The sequence below is a fragment of the Oncorhynchus masou genome, chromosome 15 (assembly GCF_036934945.1).
Source record: "Oncorhynchus masou masou isolate Uvic2021 chromosome 15, UVic_Omas_1.1, whole genome shotgun sequence".
NCBI lineage: Eukaryota > Metazoa > Chordata > Actinopteri > Salmoniformes > Salmonidae > Oncorhynchus > Oncorhynchus masou.
This window is the reverse complement of record NC_088226.1, coordinates 19,598,780-19,621,062: the sequence shown is the minus strand read 5'-3', so window position 1 is coordinate 19,621,062 and position 22,283 is coordinate 19,598,780. Positions and strand designations below refer to the sequence as shown.

At 41.8% G+C, this 22,283-nt stretch overlaps 2 protein-coding genes and 1 long non-coding RNA gene across 3 annotated transcripts; all 3 read right to left on the bottom strand.

Moving 5' to 3' along the window:
* Window positions 1-3,812: 3,812 nt before the first annotated feature.
* On the bottom strand, window positions 3,813-4,944 carry LOC135555028 (interferon a3-like). The gene is made up of 5 exons (XM_064987400.1): window positions 4,795-4,944; window positions 4,565-4,636; window positions 4,254-4,403; window positions 4,017-4,115; window positions 3,813-3,902 (listed from the first exon to the last, which is right to left on the bottom strand). Exons 1-5 carry the CDS (start codon window positions 4,942-4,944, stop codon window positions 3,813-3,815), a joined length of 561 nt encoding a protein of 186 aa, XP_064843472.1.
* A 3,957-nt stretch (window positions 4,945-8,901) lies between these two features.
* Window positions 8,902-11,823, bottom strand: LOC135555027 (uncharacterized). Its single transcript, XR_010457803.1, has 3 exons — window positions 11,152-11,823; window positions 10,784-10,855; window positions 8,902-10,653 (listed from the first exon to the last, which is right to left on the bottom strand). It is a non-coding gene; the product is annotated as an uncharacterized LOC135555027 (long non-coding RNA).
* A 1,872-nt stretch (window positions 11,824-13,695) lies between these two features.
* LOC135555026 (interferon a3-like) lies at window positions 13,696-15,135 on the bottom strand. Its single transcript, XM_064987399.1, has 5 exons — window positions 14,986-15,135; window positions 14,755-14,826; window positions 14,139-14,291; window positions 13,900-13,998; window positions 13,696-13,782 (listed from the first exon to the last, which is right to left on the bottom strand). The coding sequence occupies exons 1-5, from the start codon at window positions 15,133-15,135 to the stop codon at window positions 13,696-13,698; spliced, it is 561 nt and encodes a 186-aa protein (XP_064843471.1).
* Between the last annotated feature and the right edge of the window lie 7,148 nt (window positions 15,136-22,283).

The window sequence follows — 22,283 nt, the reverse complement described above, 5'->3', positions numbered from 1 at the left end:
GTCATCCTTTGGGGTTGGGGCTAATTGGGGAGGTCACAGCTCCCATTGCTATGGGAACACAGGGGGGTCACGAGGAGAGAATTAGTCTCTTCCTGATCGACTCTCCTGTGTTTCCTGTTGTGTTGGGCCTTCCCTGGTTGGCCTCTCATGATCCTATTATTTCGTGGCAACAGAGGGCTCTCAAGGGATGGTCCTGTCAGTGTTCAGGGAGGTGTGTAGGTGTTTCCTTAGGTGCCACTATGGTGGAAAGTCCAAACCAGGTTTCCACCATGCACATTCCCCCCGAATATGCCAATTTGGCACTCGCCTTCTGTAAATAGAGGGCGACTCAATTACCACCCCACCGACGAGGATTGTGCGATAAATCTCCTGGTAGGTGCTGCACTTCCTGGAGTGACGTGTATCCTCTGTCACAGGAGGAGACGGTGGCTATGAAAACATATGTCGCTGAATCTCTGGGACAGGGATACATTCGGCCTTCCACTTCACTTGCCTCCTCGAGTTTATTTTTTGTGAAGAAGAAGGATGGAGGTTTACACCCGTGTATTGACTATTGAGGTTTAAATCAGATTACGGTAAAATACAGTTACCCGCTACCTCTCATCGCCAGTATGACAGAGTCATTGCACGGGGCGCGCTTCTTCACAAAATTGGATCTCGGGAGCGCTTACAACCTGGTGCGTATCCGGGGGGAGGTGGATGAGTGGAAGACGGCATTTAGAACCACTTCTGGGCACTATGAGTACCTCGTCATGCCGTATGGGTTAATGAAGGCTCCATCAGTCTTCCAATCCTTTGTGGATGAGATTTTCAGGGACCTGCACGGACAGGGTGTAGTGGTGTATATAGATGACATTCTAATATACTCTACTACTCGCGCCAAGCATGTTTCCCTTGTGCGCAGGGTGCTTGGTCGACTGTTGGAACATGACCTATACGTCAAGGCTGAGAAATGTCTGTTCTTCCAACAGTCCGTCTCCTTCCTAGGGTACCTCTTTTCCACGTCAGGGGTGGAGATGGAATATGAACGCATTTCAGTCGTGCGTAATTGGCCGACTCCAACCACGGTAAAGGAGGTGCAGCAGTTCTTAGGGTTTGCCAACTACTACCGGAGGTTTATCCGGGTTTTGGTCAGGTAGTGGCTCACATTACCTCCTTGTGGAAGGGGGACCGGTGCAACTGCTGTGGTCAGCTGGGGCGGACAGGGCTCTTGGTCACCTGGAGGCTCTGTTTACCCTGGCTCCCGTACTGGCTCATCCTGATCCCTCCTTGGCATTCATAGTAGAGGTGGACGCGGCCGAGGCTGGAATAGGAGCTGTGCTTCTTTTCGAAGAAGCTCAGCCCGGCGGAGCGAAACTATGATGTGGGGGACCGGGAGCTGTTGGCTGTTGAGGTGGACGCGGACATCAAGCGGGCGTCGCGTGCAGAGCCCATTCCCCCTGAGTGTCCAGCTGGGCGTCTGTACGTTCCGTTTGATGTCCGCGATCGTTTGATCTGTTGAGCTCACACGTCACCCTCCTCTGGTCATCCTGGCATCGGTCGGACGGGGTGCTCTCTTGCTGGGAAGTACTGGTGGCCCACTTTAGCTAAGGATGTGAGGGTTTATGTTTTCTCCTGTTCGGTATGCGCACAGTGCAAGGCACCTAGACATCTGCCCCGAGGGAAATTACAACCCCTTCCCATTCCACAACGACCGTGGTCACACCTATCGCTGGATTTCGTGACGGATCTTCCCCTGTCGCGGGGTAACACCACGATCCTGGTCATTGTGGATCGGTTTTCTAAGTCCTGCCGCCTCCTTCCTTTGCCCGGTCTCCCTATGGCTCTACAAACTGCGGAGGCCCTGTTCGCCCACGTAATCCGGCACTACGGGGTGCCTGAGGATATCGTTTCTGATTGGGGTCCCCAATTCACGTCTACAGTCTGGGGGCGGTACTGTTACGACTTCCGGCCACTCTCCTTGTTCTGGTGATGTTCAGCGGTCGACGTCACCGGCTTTCTAGTTACCACCGATCCATGTTTCATTTTTGTTTTCTTTTGTCTGTATTATACACACCTGGTTTCAATTCCCATATCAGGTTCCTTATTTTTTTCCTCTGGCATACATTTCTGTTCTGTCCATGATTGTTGGTGTCTTAGTGGTTGTTGTAGGTGTTAGTTTGTATGTATTTTCCTATTTGAAATATTGCTTGAATTTTTGTGAGTAAACTCAGTTGTGTTGCTCAAACCTGTGTCCTGCGCCTGCCCCCTCTACATCTCTGCACCCAATTGCTGACACGGGCCAAACAGGCCCCCATTAACATCTATGGTGCTGTATTGGAGCGGGTCGAGAGTTTCAAATTCCTTGGTGTCCAGATCACCAGAAAATTATCATGGTTCAAACACACAAAGACAGTCGTGAAGAGGGCACGACAAACCTTTTCTCCCTAAGGAGAGTGAAAGGATTTGGCATGTGTCCCCATATCCTCAATCATTTCTGGAGCTGCACTATCGAGAGCATTCTGACCGGTTGCATCACCGCCTGGTATGGCAACTGGTCTTTATCTAACCGTAAGACGCTACAGAAGGTAGTTGGTACGGCCCAGAACATCACCGGGGCAAAGCTTTCTGCCTTTCGAGAACTATATAATAATAGACAGTATCAGAGGAAAGCCTATGAAATTGTCCGAGACTCCAGTCACTCCAGTCATCGACTGTTTTCACTGCTACCGCACGGCAAGCGGTACCAGAGCACCGAGTCTCGGACCAAAAGCCTCCTTAACAGCTTTTACCCCCAAGCCATGAGACTGCTAAACAATTAATCAAATTGCCAATACATTGACACCCACTCCTCCATTTGTTTTGTACACTGCTGCTACTCGCTGTTTAATATCTATGCATAGTCATTCACCCCTACCTACATGTACAAATTACTTCAACTAACCTGTACCCCGGCACACTGACTCAGAACCTTATTGTTATTTTATTGTGTTGCTTTGAATTATTTGTTACTTGTTTATTTGGTAAATATTTTCTAAACTCTTCTTGAACTGCACTGTTGGTTAAGGACTTGTAAGTAAGCATTTCACGGTAAGGTCAACACTTGTTGTATTCGATGCATGTGACAAATAAAGTTTGATTTGATTTGAAATATCATACCACATCTCCAAAAAATGCAAACCTCGGCAGTTACTGTAATGCTGTTAGCATGTCTTGGGGGTATGATATTTGTGCGTCTTTAACTTTCTCACTAATCATTATTCACGATTCATTCAAGATTGCTGTAATCATGTCAGATCATGTCTGTTTGTTTGCCATGGTGCTGAAATGTCTTCTTATATTGCCTCCACTGTGGACGCATTTAAAGGGTTTCCCAGCCGTTCTGCACGGGTTGTGTGATATCATCAGTCTTCAAGTTTTAAGACACAACAACACTGTGTGACATTATCAGGCCTATCTAAGGACCTTTTTATTAGGCCCATATGTAAATATGTTAGATTAAAAATATATTTCAGCTGTTAGAGGTCACATTAGTGTATTTCAGATGTATTTAATCGTTACAATGACAAACGTTTCCAATATTGTTGCAATAATAAATACAGTATGCAATGGTCTTCATAAATACAAAAAATCAATGCATGAAAACGTTGTTACATTTTCTATAGCCTAAAAATACCTAGCACATAATACATTATTCAGTATAAAATGTGTTTTACTTCGCAGAGTTGTGAATTCACATAATAAATAAATAAAACATATATAAAAATAACCGTGTAAATAAATAGTTGAAAAAATAGAAGTATAAATAAATAATCTCTACACACACATGAGGCTCATTGGTTAGTCAATATTATTGTGACTAGTCTTAGCATGTGTGCCAGCACCACTTTCCTTATGCCTTCCCAGCCGCTTGCGCTGTATTCCTGCATGAACGAAACACACATGTAATATTTTAGAATAGACACATGTTGTGTCATCACATATGAATATATCCTTATTTGGTGAATGCACTCTCTTGGTAAGACAAATTGACATACCTCGCGTTTCAAGTAATTCTTCAGGAATTTGAAGTGAAGGCTCATATTTTTGTTCACTCCTTTGTCAGATTTTGGTAGTGTAGCTCTTATAGCCTTTACCTGTTGGAACAAAATATAAGTCATTAATGTTATGTTATGATTCGTTTAAATCACATTATATGGCAATCTAAAAATATAGGATAATGTTTGCCTTTTTGCATTAATGTTAATAGAAAATCACAAATCACATAGACTTACACATTGGTCCAGCTCCGAGGTCTGGCGATGCAGGTCAATCATAAACTCGTCAACTACTTTCTGGTCCCAGAAAGAATCATAGTTATCACTTCTGTACAATTTCTCTATAGCGTTCAGAGTTTGCGAAATGAAGACAATCTTGTCGTCATCCTAGAAGAAGAGTGATTTGTATTAGTACATGCCTTATGAATATCAGAAAAGTATAGCAAATGTTGCATATTAGTTAATACCTAATTATATGGCCTACAGTATGAGAAAAAACGTTGAACCAAAACCCCTTTTAAATAGTGTAGGCTATGCATATGTCTTACCTTGAAATGATCGACATGTCTGTATTCCTCGTAAGGGAAAGTGATCTGAGGTTCTCGAGAGACCACATGACCCTGAGATGCCAAAAAATAAAAACAAACGATTGCAATATTACTATTGTATACATAAACGAGTAACTGAATCAAATGAAACACAGCAGCACATTAAATGTTAAACAGATGACAACTGCTCAATGACCAGGAACAAGTTAATAAACATTACAGTTTCCTACCATTTCCCGAAGCACCGTTATGGTGTTGTTGCTGAACACTTGGAACATGCTCCGAGACGGAGGAAGTGTCCTCATCCAAGTGCATCCGAAGGTTTTATGCCAGGTGCAGATCGTCAGGATCAAGCACATCCAAAAGCTTATTGAACCCATTTTATCGTAGGTCTACTGTAGTTCGCTGTCTGTTCGCTATCAACCGAGGTGCAAAATTAGCCAGACTTCCGAAAGACAGCCTGTACTTTGTATAATTACAGGAAAAAATAGGGTTTCCTCAAAGGACAAAGGGATAAAGTGTTCTTCCTGATCGATCCTCTTCTCGAAATCCAGAGTTCTGTCATGCTGCAATCTGTGTCGATATTTTATACAAAGATTTTGAAAGGTGTTCCGAAAGTGAAAGGTGGAAGTCCCGGGAGACAGGCGCTTTCATACCTGACAGTATATTTTTCGGCCTGGAGACAACGCACGGAATGGACAGGTGCATCCCTCGAAGACTTGTTCAATTCTTGACTGATTTGTTATTTTATTTTGAAATATTGGATTACCAACCAGGAACATGTTTTAGATTTTTTTAAATTACTTGTGAATCCTTTTTAGTCAGACGACAGCGTAAATAAATATGCATTTATTTGCAAACATTTCGTTGTCCTTTCACTTCGGAAACAATTGCGTTTAAATCTCGTCTTCGCAAACGCATCACCTTTTCATTTACACATGGAAACTATGGTATCCAACTACGTTGGGACCACTTGTTTAAAGGGTAAATGTGGTTTCCGGACCTCAACTTCCTTTTTAAAGATACAGATCAACGTTGTATGGGTTATATCAACTACACACTCAACATCACTATATTTCGTTTTAGAGAAACGGGTTTTAGTGGTCTCATTTAATTTCGTAGACCAGCTCCTTTCTGCACCCGGTTTTCAGAATAAGACACTGGTAGCCTATGCAGTGCACAGGCAGTATAGACCTTGGCCTTACCCCTTAACTTGGCATTAGTGCTTAAATTGGAGTCTATATTTCGGGTGCTTTTGAATCTGGGCCTACACGCACTTGTGAGTAAAATATGTCTATCACGTAGATCATTTGTCAAAGGATTCCGTATTCGTGTGTTTTATTGGACTTTTATCCAGATATGTGAGTTGATGTTACCTCTGCATCTATTATCTTTCCACTGTAGAGACTGAAGAGTAACAGCACGGTTAGCGATTGCTATATTCCATTGAACTAACATTCAGAATGTTGAGTTATAATTATGTTGCATGATATCCAGTAAATATGTACTTGCTAGAAGTCATAACTATCCGAATCAACAATGTTTTACAGTGATATGATGATGTCTGAAAGCGCGGGAAAGTCTGGCTGGAATTCAGAGTATTGTAAAGAGGTTTATTGTTTTTCATTGAAGATGATGTTGATATGCAATTGTTAGTAGGAATAACATGGGTCATATATTGGGACATAGGTCATATATTGTCGAGCAAGAAGGTCTTGGAGCTCCCTGAGATTGATGTAATTCCATTTCACAAGAGTTATGTTTTGTTGGAAGAGCTTGCTGGCTAGTTGAAACGCAAGTCTCAGTGTCCAAACCTTTCCCCTCCTGTAATCAGAAGAACACTTAGTGTAACCATGCGATTGAACTTGACTAATACAGAAATTGTAGACACTCATGATCTCCTGAGCATCACCTCTTTTGAAAGCGTTGGACTTTGGACCATTATCATTTCCACCTCTGGGATACAGCCTCTTGGTCTCCTCTCCTATACCACACACATAATACACATATCTCAATAAAATAACTAAATATTTGAATGAATTAATCTCCAATAATCAATTTTCATCTAGAATAAATAAATTGTGATATCACAGTATGCTAAAGCCTATATTCAGAGCCATATTTCTAAATATGTCTGCCTATCAGGTCAATTTGTAACAGGTTACATAAATTGACCTACCATGGAAAGATCATTGAGGGTCTGGCGAGTTTGATGAAGATAATGCATTTGCTCTTTTTGGTCACTGCATTTAGCATAAACAACTGGGTAAAGAACAATTACACACAGAAGATGTACCACAAAGGAGACATTAAGAGTGGCCATGTGTCCGGTGAGTTGTGTCACGCCCTGGCCTAAGTATTCTGTGTTTTCGTTAGTATTTTGGTGAGGCCAGGGTGTGACATGGGGATTTATGTGGTTTGTTTTGACTGGGGTTGTTTGTATGAATGGTATTGTGGTTAGAGTAGTACTCTAGGTAAGTCTATGGTTGCCTAGAGTAGTTCTCAATCAGAGGCAGGTGTTTATCGTTGTCTCTGATTGGGAACCATATTTAGGCAGCCATATTCTTTAGGTCTCTTGTGGGTGATTGTTCCTGTCTTTGTGTTTGTGGCACCGGATAGGACTGTTTTGGGTTTTTCACGTTTCTTGTTTTGTAGATTGTTGTATTTTCATCTTTATTAAAGATGTACAAAACTAACCACGCTGCATTTTGGTCCGCCTCTCTTTCACCAGAAGAAAACCGTTACAAGTTGATAAATCCCTGAACACTACTTCTAAACGGTCGGCTACCTACCCTACCTTCATAGCCTCCCTCATTGATATGCCATGGATGAGGTAATTTGTTAAACAAGGAAAGTTCAACTGGGGAAAGTGAAAGAGCATTGAAAATTCCATTCCTCCACCTTGCAAAGCTATTGACGACATTTTGCGTTCCTGTCTTCTGTGTGTATATACACATTGCGCTTCACGCAATGTATTTTCAACACAGTAGCCTATCCATTTTGTACTTCAATTTTATATTTATTGAGTAGGGTTGATAGCCTACAGTATAAGCGTTTAAAAGCATACTTTTTTTTAACATCCCTTCTCTCAAGGGATGGAACGTGTAACTATTTGCATAGCTACTCTGTTTCAGAAAGAAGAACATGATTATAAAAGTTGGACTCCACACACCTGCTCCAATGCAGTTATCTTAATATACTACATGTAGCATCCATGGCATTTCATTATTTGTTGTAAAACATAGTGACATTGGAGTATAAAAAGGTACATCTATTAAGAGCTAGATACAATGCCATGAAGGTGTTTTCCTTACAGTTTCTATAGGCCAAATAGAATTACATGAACAATGACTGCTCAGTGCTCACTGTCAGTGAGCTACTATACAGATTAAAGTCCTTTGTTATTTTGTATGACTGCACGTGGGACAGGGTCATGACTGGAAGGGATCCAGCTTAGGCCAAGTTAACGTCAATTTTGATTTTTCGTAGCAGGTTTAACCGAAATTACGCAGCAGGTTAGGATAAATAACGTAGCAGGTTAGGATTATTAGGTTCAATTTAGGAAAAGCTATGACCGTGGGCCAGCCTCTGTCTCGGCAGATGATGACATCGGTGATTACACACCATAATCGCTTTCACTTTCGAAAACCAACGTTTTTAAATATTACTGCATTTCGTCATCTCTCTTTCCCAGCGGGTACAACATTGTTTGCGTGCTAGGCTAGCTCACTCAACATTATTATTACATGCTGATTGCATGTTCTGTTAATAGCAGCCAATGGGTGGTGTTCAAAGTAGGCCTACATTTTGAAAAAAGCATGCAAGGCTTTAGGTTAATCCACTTGTCCATCAGACAAGGTGACTGAAAATGTTGTGGTGTTACATTAAAAATAAAATGCATTATTATTCCCATACCATTATTAGAGAGAAACATGCACATTATGCTACCCTCCACCTATTGGCTACTTAGCTTATTCAAGACAGTCTCAAAATACAACACTGCCCCTTTAAGGAATACTCAAATCTCTGAACCTGACTGGCTTTTCAAAGATGGATAGAAATGCACGCATTTTGTGTTCTTGTAGGAAGCAACCACTCCCCCATTGTTGACCAGACATTGGCTAAAACTGGGATAATCGCTCAATAACTAGCAAAGAATATGAACAAATGTACACAGGTGGCTCCATGCAGCTCCCACGTCGATATCAAAGCAAGCGTATTTTCCCTAGTTCAAAGTGAATGGTTCAGAGCTATGCATGGCAATGGCTTTTTGCAAATATGTGTAACGGCGTTCGTCTGTAGAAGGAGGAGCGGACCAAAATGCAGCGTGGTTGTTATTCATATTCTTTAATGAAGTGAACTGGACATGAAATAACTTAACAAAAAAACAATAAACGAACGTGAAAACCTATACAGCCTATCTGGTGAACATAAACACAGAGACAGGAACAATCACCCACGAATTACTCAAAGAATATGGCTGCCTCAATATGGTTCCCAATCAGAGACAACAATAATCACCTGACTCTGATTGAGAACCGCCTCAGGCAGCCATAGACTATGCTATACACCCCCAAGACAAAACACACCACAAAAACCCATGTCACACCCTGGCCTGACCAAATAAATAAAGACAAACATAATATATTTTGACCAGGGCGTGACAATATGTCTAATGCAGCTCTGATTGGTTATGGTGCACTGGTCTGCATAGCTAACGAAGAACCCGATGGTCACTCTGACAGAGCTTCAGATTTCTACTGTGGGGATAAGAAAGCCTTCCAGAAAGACAACCATCTCTGGTAGAATAGCCAGACGGATGACACTCCTCAGTAAAAGGCACATTGCAGCCCGCTTGGAGCTTGCAAAAAGGCACCTCCCTGACAAAAGGACTCTCAGACCATGAGAAACAAGTGTCTCTGGTCTAATGAAACATATTTGGCCAGAATGCCAAGCATCACATCTGGAGGAAACCTTGCACCATCCCTATAGTTAAGTATGGTGGTGGCAGCATCATGCTGTGGGGATGTTTTTCATTGGCAGGGACTGGGAGACTAGTCAGGATCAAGGTAAACGATGAACAGAGCAAAGTACAGAGATATCCTTGATGAAAACCTGCTCCAGGGCGCACAGGACCTCAGACTGGGGCGAGGGTTCACCTTCCATCAGGACAAATACCCTAAGCATACAGCCAAGACGATGCAGGAGTGTCTTTGGGACAAGTCTCTGAATGTCCTTGAGTGTCCCAGCAAGAGCCCAGACTTACGCTAAAATGAACAAACATCTCTAGAGTGACCTGAAAATCACTGTACAGCGACGCTCCCTATCCAACCGGATAGAACTTGAGAGGATCTGCAGAGAAGAATGGCAGAAACTCCTCAAATACAGATGTGCCAGGCTTGTAGCATGATAGCCAAGAAGACTCAAGCCTGTAATCACTGCCAAAGGTGCTTCAACAAAGTTCTGAGTAAAGGGTCTGAATACTTACGTAAATGTGATATTTCAGTTTTGTATTGTTATTATGTTTGAAAAAATATCTAAAACACGGTTTTTGCTTTGTCATTATCGGGTATTGTGTATAAACTGAAGAGGGGAAAAATCCATTTAATCAATTTTAGAAAAAGTCTGTAAGGTAACAAAATGTGGAAAAAGTTGAACACATTATATGTCCTTTATAAGTCCATTTCTCCACTTGTAGAGTCAGTAGGCTACAGCTAAACCAGGGCTCTCCAACCCTGTTCCTGGAGAACTACATTCCTGTAGGTTTTCACTCCAACCCTAATCTACCACACCTGATTAATTAGGTAGTTGATAAACTTAACCAGGTTAGTTACAACTGGGGTTGGAGCGAAAACTTACAGGAGGGTAACTCAACATAAACGGGATTGGACAACCCTGACATGAACAGGGATTATACTTTAAATAGACCCGTTACTTACACAGGAATTAAGGTTTTCAAATTATTTTTCTAGAATTTTAAGTAAATCGTCCAGGTTTTTCTTGTCCCAGGTGACGGACTTCTTATTCCCATCAAACAGTTTTGTGATTTTATAGATGACCTCGTTCCGGAATCTGACTTTGTCCTCAAACTACACAGGAAGATATAAAAAGAAGATTAGAAACAGTATAGGCTTCCGTTATGGCATCAATATAACATTGGGTTAAGACCTCAAGACCAAAGCAGATCAGAACATGATTAGTAAAGATTCTAGCCTTTACCTCGGCATCTATGGGTCTGTAAAGTGATGTTGAGAAAAGGACAGGGGCATTCTGCTTTGTGATATCTCCTCCCTGGAAAACAATCAATATAGTGTGTTAAGTCATGAGTCAAATACTTCAAGAGCAATCAAGACAGACATAAGGTATAGCTTATACTGGAAGTACAGTAGGCCTAATGTAGATAGCGTCTCTTGATAGCTCTGTCATGATTGCCTTAGTGCCCTTTTACGATGTATATTAAAATATAGGCTAACAGTTTTCTAACACAGATGCTGAACATGAAACACATGACTATTTTACTTAGTTGGTTGTTTTGCTGTCCTTAATACATGCATTCAGTCTCCTTTTACAGTGTGCTGATAACTCACCATCTGGTCCAGCAGAGAATGGAATTATGCGCTCAAGTGACGGTAGTGGTGTCGGATCCAGTCACAGCAATGACACACGCTCTGCATACTGCAAATAATAAGAAACATACAAGTCCAACTCTGCATTGTATGCATTGTAAACAGCCAGTTGTTTCGCTGTTAGTTTTCCATATGAGTTTGAACATATTAATTGTGTTAAGTAGTTTTATCTGGAATTGGGAAAGGGAAAACTGCATGGAGAATTTCCAACCGATCAACCTCCTGGAGGCGGTGACTTCCATTTTCCAGACTTGCGCATGCAGCAATTGGAATTCCATGCCTGCTCCGTCTCCTGGACGAAAAAAAAAACAAGTAAATCTATACACATTCTCCTTGAAATCAGCTTTAAATTATAATTGAACCACAAAATAAGATTATTCATTTTAGATATCGGCTAGACTATTTCTAGCGAGTATAGGCTATTCGCGAGCTTTGCTTTCAACTGCTAATAACTTCGCTTGAACCGAAAAAAAGTCCGATAATATCGTCGAAGGCGAAATAAAACCCACACTTCTTAAGAAATGTAGCCATATGAGACATTAATTTAGTGGTTTTCGATCAAAGTTAGTCCGAAATATTGTTCCGTAGTCCTCTGCTGTTGCGCTACAACTGAAAAGTGAATGGGAAACGTCAGCGTCAATACCCACATCTCTCAACTTTCATTTTCACAATGACGTAACCAACTTGCACCTTACTGTTGTCTGCTATGTATGCAATGTTGACAAGCAACGACAACATGATATGTTGGAACTTTCTATTGTGTGTGTGTGTGTGTGTGTGTGTGTGTGTGTGTGTGTGTGTGTGTGTGTGTGTGTGTGTGTGTGTGTGTGTGTGTGTGTGTGTGTGTGTGTGTGTGTGTGTGTGATGGGAAATATAGCTCTCTGACTCTTTCGTTTCACGTTCAAGTGTCACGATTATGATTCCTCATGGCTGGTCCTATTAAGGCTATATAGAATAACACCAAGGCCCATATTTATAAAGCATCTCAGAGAGTTGGACTGAATAAATACAGCAGAATAATTAGGCTACATCTTTAATTTTAGCCTATAACATGACATTTCAATATGATTCCACCCATGACATTTTATCAAGACCCTGATGGAACAGGTGTGTTCGAACTGGGTTGGAACAAAAGCCTGCACCTTCTCCTGCTTGTCTCCAGGATCGTGCAGACCGTTTTGGTGACCACTTCCCTACAGTATGTCATCTTTACAGTTGAACAGGCTTTGAATATTCTGAATTAACCCCAATATTATATAGAAAAAGGGAGAAATGAACCAATGCCAAGTTTTGACCTTGCAAAGTCAAAAACGTGCACAGCACTATGACACACACACACACACACACACACACACATACACACACACACACACACACACACACACACACACACACACACACACACACACACACACACACACACACACACACACACACACACACACACACACACACACACACACACACACACACACACACACACACACACACACACACACACACACACACACACACACACACACTTCTCTTTGCTTATTTGAGCTGTTCCTGACAGAAATATGGACTTGGTATTTTAGCAAATAGTGCTATCTTCTGTATACCACCCCTACCTTGTCACAGCACAACTGATTGGCTAAAATGCATTAAGAAGGAAAGAAATTCCACAAATTAACTTTTAACAAGGCACACCTGTTAATTGAAATGCATTCCAGGTGACTACCTCCTGAAGCAGGTTCAGAGAATGCCAAGAGTGTGCAAAGCTGACATCAAAGCTGGGTGGATACTTTGAATAATCTCAAATATAACATATATTTGGATTTGATTAACATTTTTTTGGTTACTACATGATTCCATATGTGTTATTTCATAGTTTTGATGTCTTCACTATTATTCTACAATGTATAAAATAGTAAAGACAAAGAAAAACCCTGAGGTGTGTCCAAACTTTTGACTGGTACTGTGTATATATACTCCGGACTCCGACATATTTCTATGTTTCTTATGTCCATTCATTTTCTTTTAGATTTGTGTGTATTGTTTTGTATGGTCAGATATTACTGCAGTGGTAGAGCTAGAAAAAAAGCATATAGCTACAGCCGTTAAAACATCTGCTAAATGTGTGTATGCGATAAATTACAATTTATTTGATTGAAAAGGATTACAGCTGTAAAGGACACATTTATTTAATTTTAATACATTTCATTATTACAATAACAAACATTTCCTATCAGGTTGCAATAATAAATACAGTATGCAATGGCCTTCATGAATACAAAAAAATGCACGGAAACATTGATACATTAGGCTATGTATAGCCTAAATCAATCACATAACTATTCAGAATAAAAAAAATGATTTACTCCTCGGGGTTGTGAATACATTACTACACAATAAATAAATACGTTAAAAAAACAAATGAGTAAACATGTAAAAAAAATAGTTAGATATATGAATAGATAAATAGATATATAAATAACAAATATCTACACAACACACACATAACGCTCATTTGCTACTTAATGTTGTGTCTAGTCTTTGTAGGTGTGCCAGCACCACTGTCCGTATGTCTTCCCAGCCGCTTGCGCTGTAATCCTGCATAAACGAAATACAGTTGTTAATATTTTAGAATAGACACATATTGTATCATCACATAAATACATCCAGATTTGGTGAATGTACTCTCTTTGTAAGACAAATGGATCAACCTACCTCGCGTTTCAAGTAATGCTTCAGGAACTTGAAGTGAAGGCTCATCTTTTTGTTCACTCTGTTAACAGATTTTGATAGTCTAGTTTTCATAGCCTTTACCTGTTAGGACAAAATACAAATCATTAATTTAATATTATGATTTGATTAACATGTAACTACTTATATTATCATCTAATATGATAGGATAATGTTTTCCGTTTTGCATTACTGTTAAGAGGCGAAAATCACAAATGACATACGCATTGGTCCAGCTCCGAGGTCTGGCGATAGAGGTTATTCATAAACTTGTCAACTCCTTTCTGGTCCCAGGCGGTGGACTCATATTTACCACTGCTGAACAATTTCTTTATACCGTTCAGAGTATGTGAAATGAAGGCAATCTGTTCGTCAGCCTGGAAGAAGAGTGATTTGTATTAGTATATGCCTTATGAATTGATGGCAAATATCGAAAAATTATAGCAAATTGTAAATTCGTTATAACCTAATTATATACAGTGCACTTCCCTATCTGTACATTTTATTACGTTACAGCCTTATTTTAAAATGTAATAAATATGATTTCATTCATCAATCTACACACAATAACCCACAACGACCAAGCCAAAACATGTTTTTCGACATTTTCGCTAATTTATGAAAATCAAAAACTGTTTTTGCTACTTCATTATGGGATATTGTGTGTACATTGATGATGATTTTGTTTTTATTTGCAATAGATTTTAGAACTGGTCTGTAACATAACAAAATGGGGAAAAAGTGAAGGGGTCTGGATACTTCCCGAATTCAGTGTTTAATCCACTCTTTTAAAAAAAGTTTATGGATAGTACAAAACATTTTTTAATGCATATTTTTTACCTTGAAATTATTGACTTGTCTGTATTGTTTGTCAGGGAAAGTGATCTGAGGTCCTCGAGATACTTCATGACCCTGAGATGCCAAAAAATATAAACAAAATATTGCATTGCTATTACTGTACAAAAAGGAGTCATGTAATTTAAATGAAACATAGCTGCTCATGAAATGTTGAAAAGAAGACAAGAGCTCAATGACCAGGAACAAGTGAATAAACATGACCCCATATCCTACCATTTTCTGAAGCATCGTTATGGTGTTGTTGCTGAACACTTGGAACATGCTCGGAGACCGAGGCAGTGTCTTCATCCATGTGCATCCGATGGTTTTATTCCAGGTGCAAATCGTCATGACCAAGCACATCCAAAAGCTGATTGAACCCATTTTAGCGTAGGTCTACTGTAGTTCTCGGTTTGTCCACAATCAACGTTGATGCACTTCCGAAAGATAGAAGACTTCGTATAATTCCGACAAAAGGTAAGTTGTCCGCAACGGATAAAGAGATAAAGTGTTCTTCCTGACTGATCAATACCAGTTCTGCCACCCAAGTTCTGCCATGCTCCAACCTGTGTCGGTCCTTTATACAACGAGTCTGCAAGGTATTCCAAAAGTGAAAGGTGGAAGTTCCCTTACACTTTCATACCTGAGTGTTTTTGTACGTGTGGAGAAAATGCACCGAAAGTACAGGTGCATCGCTCGAATAATTGTTACATCTTGAGCTATTTGCTATTTTATCATGAAATGTTGACCTTTCAACCAGGATTTGTTTGATGAAAAAAATAAACATGTGAATCCATCGGACTATGGCCTAAATAAATATCACCATATAGAACACATTTAGTTTGGCCTTTCACTTCGAGAACCAAAGTATTTAATGTTTGAAAACGCAACACCTTTTCATTTGCACACAGAAACTTTGGTGTCAACTACGTTGTAACCACCTGCTTAAAGGGTAATTGTGGTTTGTGGACCCCAACTGTCTATGTAAAGATACAGATCAACCTTGTATCGGTTGTATGATTTAGACACTCGACATTACTTTATTTCGTTTTAGAAACAGGTTTGGGTGGTCTGAAATATTTTGATAGACCCCCCTCTATATGCTCCTGGTTTTCAGAAAAAGACACTGGTAACCTATGAAGTGCACAGGCAGTATTGACCTTGGGAATACTGCTTAGGTTTGAGCCTATATTGCGGGGGCTTTTGAATCTGGGCCATTAGAATTGTGTTCGTATGATAGGTCTTTCACGTAGATAATCTGTCAAAGTATTCAATAGTCTTGTCTTTAATGGGCTTGTAAATACATATTTTATTTATTCTTCCAGTTATGTAAGTTGATGGGACCTCTGCATCTATGACCTTTCCTCCCCAGCGACTGAAGAGTATAGGCTTTGTTTTAAGAGCGATTGGTACTCTCCATTGAACTAACATTCAAAATATAATAATGATTATGTTGCATAATATACAGTATATACTTTATATTATTCATAACTATATGAATAAACCATTTTGTACAGTGATAAAATGCAACAATCATATGATGTCTTGTTTAAAAGTGTATTCTAAAGGAGTTTGTTGTTTTTCATTGAAGATGATGTTGGTATGGTATTATGGTAACATGTCATTGAGAAATTCGTCTTCATTAATCGGTTCATTCAGGTCACACATCTTTACAAAATTACTAGCACATTTCTAACAAATATAAGCTGTGTGTGCGTGTGTTTATTCAAATATTATACACACTCTAGAAAAGGGTTCTATATAGAACTTTTTACTTATAAAGAACAATATTACTTATAAAACATGTTTTAATAAACTTTTATGCAAAATGTAACTACAACATTCTACCATGACACGTATATTCTTGGCATTTTTGTTAAATTCTTCTGAGAATGTCTCAGGATGCCCTCTATTTCAACTCTCAAGACCTCCCGTGCGCACGAACTGATTTCTGAAAGAAAAAGCAGGAAACGAATATATTTTATTTTATTTTAAAATTAAACATGGCACACATAGGCTTACATCATAGGTATAGGGACCAAAAAACCCAAAACAGTAAACATAGGAGATGTTTTACCTCATGTGAAAGAAAGTCATCCAGCTGTTTGAAGTAGTTATTCACCTTGTCTCCAATGCGAGGGTTAAGATGCACACTCATGTTTCTAACCCGGTAAAAAATAGTAAACATAACAAACAACTTTAATATGAATTTCCTTGTGAATAATATTAATACAATAAATTACACGGAATAATAAGGTAATAGCCTACTGTGTAATGCAATGAACAAATACAACAACATCACCAAGAACCTCCACATTCCGAATAGGTCATATTTTGTCGAGCAAGAAGGACCTGCAGCTCCCCTAAAGTGATAGTGTTTCATTGTGTCAGGTTTTGTTGAAAGAGCTGACCTGCCAGTTGTGTCACGACTCCGACCGAAGGTGGCTCCCCTTCCCTTTCGGGTGGCGCTCGGCGCTAGTTGTCGCCAGCCTACTAGCTGCCGCTGATTCTTTCCTCCCCCTCCTTATGTGTTTATTGGTTACATCTGTTTTGAGTTTGTTGTAATTATTTGGGATTCATTAGTCAGCCGGCCCGCCCGTTTCCTTCTGCGGGATTAATTATTGTAACCTTTGTGTTTGGTGTAGACGAACGTGTTGGTTTATGTTCGTGGAGTTTGCGGGACAGTTTTCGTCCCCAGTGTCTGGGGCATTTGTTTTGAGCACCCAGTGTTTCGTGGGGTGGCCGGTGTTCACCGTGTGTGCATTAAAAGAGCACTATATTGAACTCTCTGTTTCCTGCGCCTGACTTCCCACTCACGACACCCAGAACGTTACAAGTTGAAACGCAAGGCTCAGTGTGCATAGCTTTTCTCCCACCGGTAATAAAAAGAACACACAGTGTAACCAATTCAATCAAAGACTAACACTGAATATTTTATGCTCCTCTCGGATACAGCTGGGTCTCCCCCTGACCACACACAAACACCACAAAGTCGTAACCCATTTCTACAATTTATATTCTTAGAATTGGATTTTAAACATAACTCTAACATTTACAACACTGCTAACGGCTCAGACTAAGACCAAGATGCAGACACAGGAGGCGGATAGTACAAGTCTCAGAGTTTATTATACTACAAGAGGCAGGCAAAAGGTAAGCCAAGGCAGGCAAAGATTTGTAATCCATATCAGATTCAGGCAGGTACAGGATGTTAGGCAATTGGTAGGTTAACGCAGGCAAAGAGACGTAATCCTGGAAACAGGAGACAATAGGCTGTGAGACAGAGGTTTAGTCCGCGACACACGAAAAGTGAAATGTATACGGAGGGTGCGGGGAAACAGGAGACGGACAGCAGAGGGCCTAAGGATTTTAGAGATGTGGAAATGGCCAATGAAACAAGGGTAAAGTTCACGGGACTCCACCTGGAGGGGCTGGTCCCGAGAGGAAACCTATACCTTCTGCACAAGCCAATAGCGGGGATCAGCGGTCCGTAGGCGATCCGCCTGTCGCCGATACCTAGATGTGGTCTTCCAGGTACTCCGGGCTCTCTTCCAGGTACGGTAACAGCGGCGGACGAACATCGGGCAGAGAGTATGCCAACTTCTTCCTCTTGCTCAGGAAAGAGCGGGGGCTGATATCCAAAGTAACACTTGAACACTTGCGTATTCCACCCACACAAGTTGCTGGCTCCAGGTTGGCGGAGACGAGGCAATGAAGAGCCGTCTCCAAGTCGTCACTGGCTCGCTCCGACTGACCATTAGATTAGGGGTGAAAACCAGAGGACAGGCTGTCCGGAGACCAAATCAGGGGGCAGAATGCCTTCCAGAACTGAGGACCACGATCGGAGACCATGTCTACCGGAAGTCCATGGATACGGAAGAAGTGCTGCACCATGAGCTGAGCCGTCTCCTTGGCTGAGGGTAACTTGGGAAGGGAAATAAAATGGGTGGATAGAAGACCTATACACAACTTTCAGCAGACTGGGATAAGGATTGATTGAATATGTCCGTAAACACACCAGTCAGCTGGTCTGCACATGCTCTGAGGACGCGCCTGGGGATGTCGTCTGGGCCTGCAGCCTTGCGAGGATTAACACGTTTAAATATTTTTAATCACGTCGGCTGCAGTGAAGTAGAGTCTGCAGGTTTTGGTAGCTGGCCGTGTCAGTGGCACCTTATAGTCCTCAAAGCGAGCAAAGAAGTTGTTTAGTCTGTCTGGGAGCAAGACATCCTGGTCCGCGACGTAGCTGGTTTTCATTTTGTAATCCGTGATTGACTGTAGACTCACATACCTCTCGTCTGAGCCGTTGAATTGCGACTCTACTTTGTCTCTATACTGACGCTTAGCTTGTTTGATTGCCTTGTGGAGGGAATAGCTACCCTTTTGTATTTGGTCATGTTTCCGGTCACCTTGCCCTGATTGAAAGCAGTGGTTTGCACTTTCAGTTTCGCGTGAATGCTGCCATCAATCCACGGTTTCTGGTTGGGGAATGTTTTAATAAACGCTGTGGGTACAACATCACCGATGCACTTGCTGTCTGTATTTTCACGTTTTACAGTGGCTGCATCATGTTATGGGTAGACTTGTCACCAGCAGGGACTGGGGAGTTTGTTAGGATCAAAATAAATATGAAATGAGTAAAGCCAAGAGGAAAAAATAGTGGAAAACATGCCTTAGTCCTTTGAAGACCTAACACTCGGTTATCGTTACATTTTTCAGTGGGACAATTACACACATTTTAAGGCAAAAGACACACCAGAATTGCTTTCCAAGAGGTGTTTAGTGTTCCTCATTTGTCAAGTTAGAGACAAGGTATGAATACTGCTATCTATCAATTATTCCCAACCAAATTGACTGAGCTTGAGAAATTTAACAAACACCATGAGCTCCAAAAGGATTGGGACAGCGACACGTTTGGTTGTTATGGCTCTGTACTCTTGCACTTTGGATTTGAACTGATCCATGACTATGAGGTTAATGGGCAGACTGTCAGCTGTAATTTGAGGGTATTTTGTCACGACTTTCACCGAAGATGGCTCCTCTCCCACTGATCCTTTTTCCTTTTCTTTTGGTTATGTCTGTTTTGTGTTTCACCTGGTTTCATTTTGGTTAACTAGGGGGGTATTTAATCTCTCCATTTCCTTTGGGTATTTGTGAGGGATTGTTTTCGTTTGACAGTCAGTTAGTTTTAGGTTGCGTTTTCCCTTGTTCATTTTTGAACAGGTGTTTTTTCCCTGGAATGTCTTAGTAGGGTTTGTGGCTGCTGTTGAAGTCCGGGGTCCTGTTATTTTGAACTTGTTTACCTCTTGAAACTAGGAGGCACTATTTTTATTTTTGGAAAAATAACGTTCCCAAAGTAAACCGCCTATTTCTCAGGACCAGATGCTAGAATATGCATATAAATGACAGCTTAGGATAGAAAACACTCTAAAGTTTTTCAAAACTGTAAAAATATTGTCTGTGAGTATAACAGAACTGATATTGCAGGTGAAATCCTGAGAAAAATCGAATATCTGGGACAGGGGTACATTCGGCCCTCCACATCACCTGTCTCCTCGAGTTTATTTTTTTGTGAAGATGCGTCCGTGCATTGACTATAGAGGTATAAATTGCATCACAGTGGGGTTCAGTTACCGGCTACCTCTCATCGCCACGGCGGTGGAGTCATTCCCTTGAGCATGCTTCTTCACAAAACTGGATCTTAGGTGCGCGTATAACTTTGTGCGAATCCAGGAGTGAGATTAGTGGAAAACCACGTTTAGTACCACATCTGGCCATTGTGAGTACCTCGTCATGCCGTATGGGTTGAAAAAAGCACCAGCCATTTTCCAATCCTTTGTTGACGAGATTCTCAAGGACCTGCACGGGCAGGGTGTAGTGGTTTACATCGATGACATACCGATCTATTCCGCCACATTCTCCGCGCATGTGTCTCTGGTGCACAAGGAACTTGGACGACTGTTGGAGCATGACCTGTACGTCAAGGCCGAGAAATGTATGTTCTCCAAACAAGCCTGTCTCTTTCCTGGGGTATCGCATTTCCACATCTGGGGTGGAGATGGAGTGTGACCGCATTGCGGCCGTGCGACTCTGAGGTGCAGCGGTCTTTAGGGTTTGCCAATTACTACAGGAGGTATATCCGGGCTTTTGGGCAGGTTGCTGCTCCAATTACCTCACTGCTGAAGGGGGGACGGTGCGCATGCAGTTGTCGGCGGAGGCGAACAGAGCTTTTGGTCGTCTGAAGTCATTGTTTACCGATGCTCCCGTATTGGTGGCACTTGGACATCGAGCGGGCGTCTCGGTTAGAACCTCCTACACCACAGTGTCCAGCGGGTCGGAGGTACGTCCTGCTTGGTGTTCGTGATTGATTGATCAAGTGGGCCCACACGCTACTCTCCTCTGGTCATCCGGGGATCGAGAAATACAAAGGGCTGATCGTGGAGTACAGGAAAAGGTGGGCTGTCACGACTTCCGCCGAAGTCGGCCCCTCATCTTGTTCGGGTGGTGTTCGGCGGTCGACGTCACCGGCTTTCTAATCACCACCGATCCATGTTTCATTTTCCTTTTCTTTTGTCTGTATTATACACACCTGGTTTCAATTCCCATATCAGGTTCCTTATTTTTTTCCTCTGGCATACATTTCTGTTCTGTCCGTGATTGTTGGTGTCTTAGTAGTTGTTGTAGGTGTTAGTTTGTATGTATTTTCCTATTTGGAATATTGCTTGAATTTTTGTGTGTTGCTCAAACCTGTGTCCTATGCCTGACTCCGCTACATCTCTGCACCCAATCGCTGATAGAATCACGGACTATTCAAATGGAGTCAGCAGGTGCAGCCAGTCCTTCTCTCCCAGTATAGGAGCGCGTCCAGCAGCACGCAAACATGTTACAAAGTCTAGGAACAGCCATGGATCGCTTGCTGCAAACAATGGACAGATGGGAGAGAGGAGGCTTTCCTGTAAATACAACATCATCACCTCCGCCCGCACCTCAACCTACACCAATGTCCACCCTTCCGTCGTCAGGACCCAGTGGGATTCGGCTCTCGCTCCCGGGCGTGTATCACGGAACAGATGTCGGGTGCCAGGGGTTCCTACTCCACCTGGAGCTCTACCTGGCAGCTGTTCGGCTGGCCCCTTTGGGACGTGAGAGAGTGATCTCCCTCATCTCCTGCCTGACTGGAAAAGACCTGGAGTGGGCCAACGCCATCTGGGGTAGGGAAGGCCCGACTCTGGATGACTACGAGGACTTTTTGATCATCCACCTGAAGGGAGATTGGCGGGAGAGCGATTGTTCCATCTGAGACAGTGGGTGAGGAGGGCTCAAGAGTTCGCACTGGAATTCAGAACTCTGGCATCTGGTGCGGGATGGAATGAGCGGCCCTGATCGACCACTACAGGTGTAGTTTGCGAGAGGATGTTCATAGGGAGCTAGCCTGCATGGACACCACTCTAAACCTGGACCAGCTGGTGGTCTATCCGGCTGGATAACCTGTTGGCCTCCCGCGGACGTCCGGTTCGGGGTCTGTCTGTTCC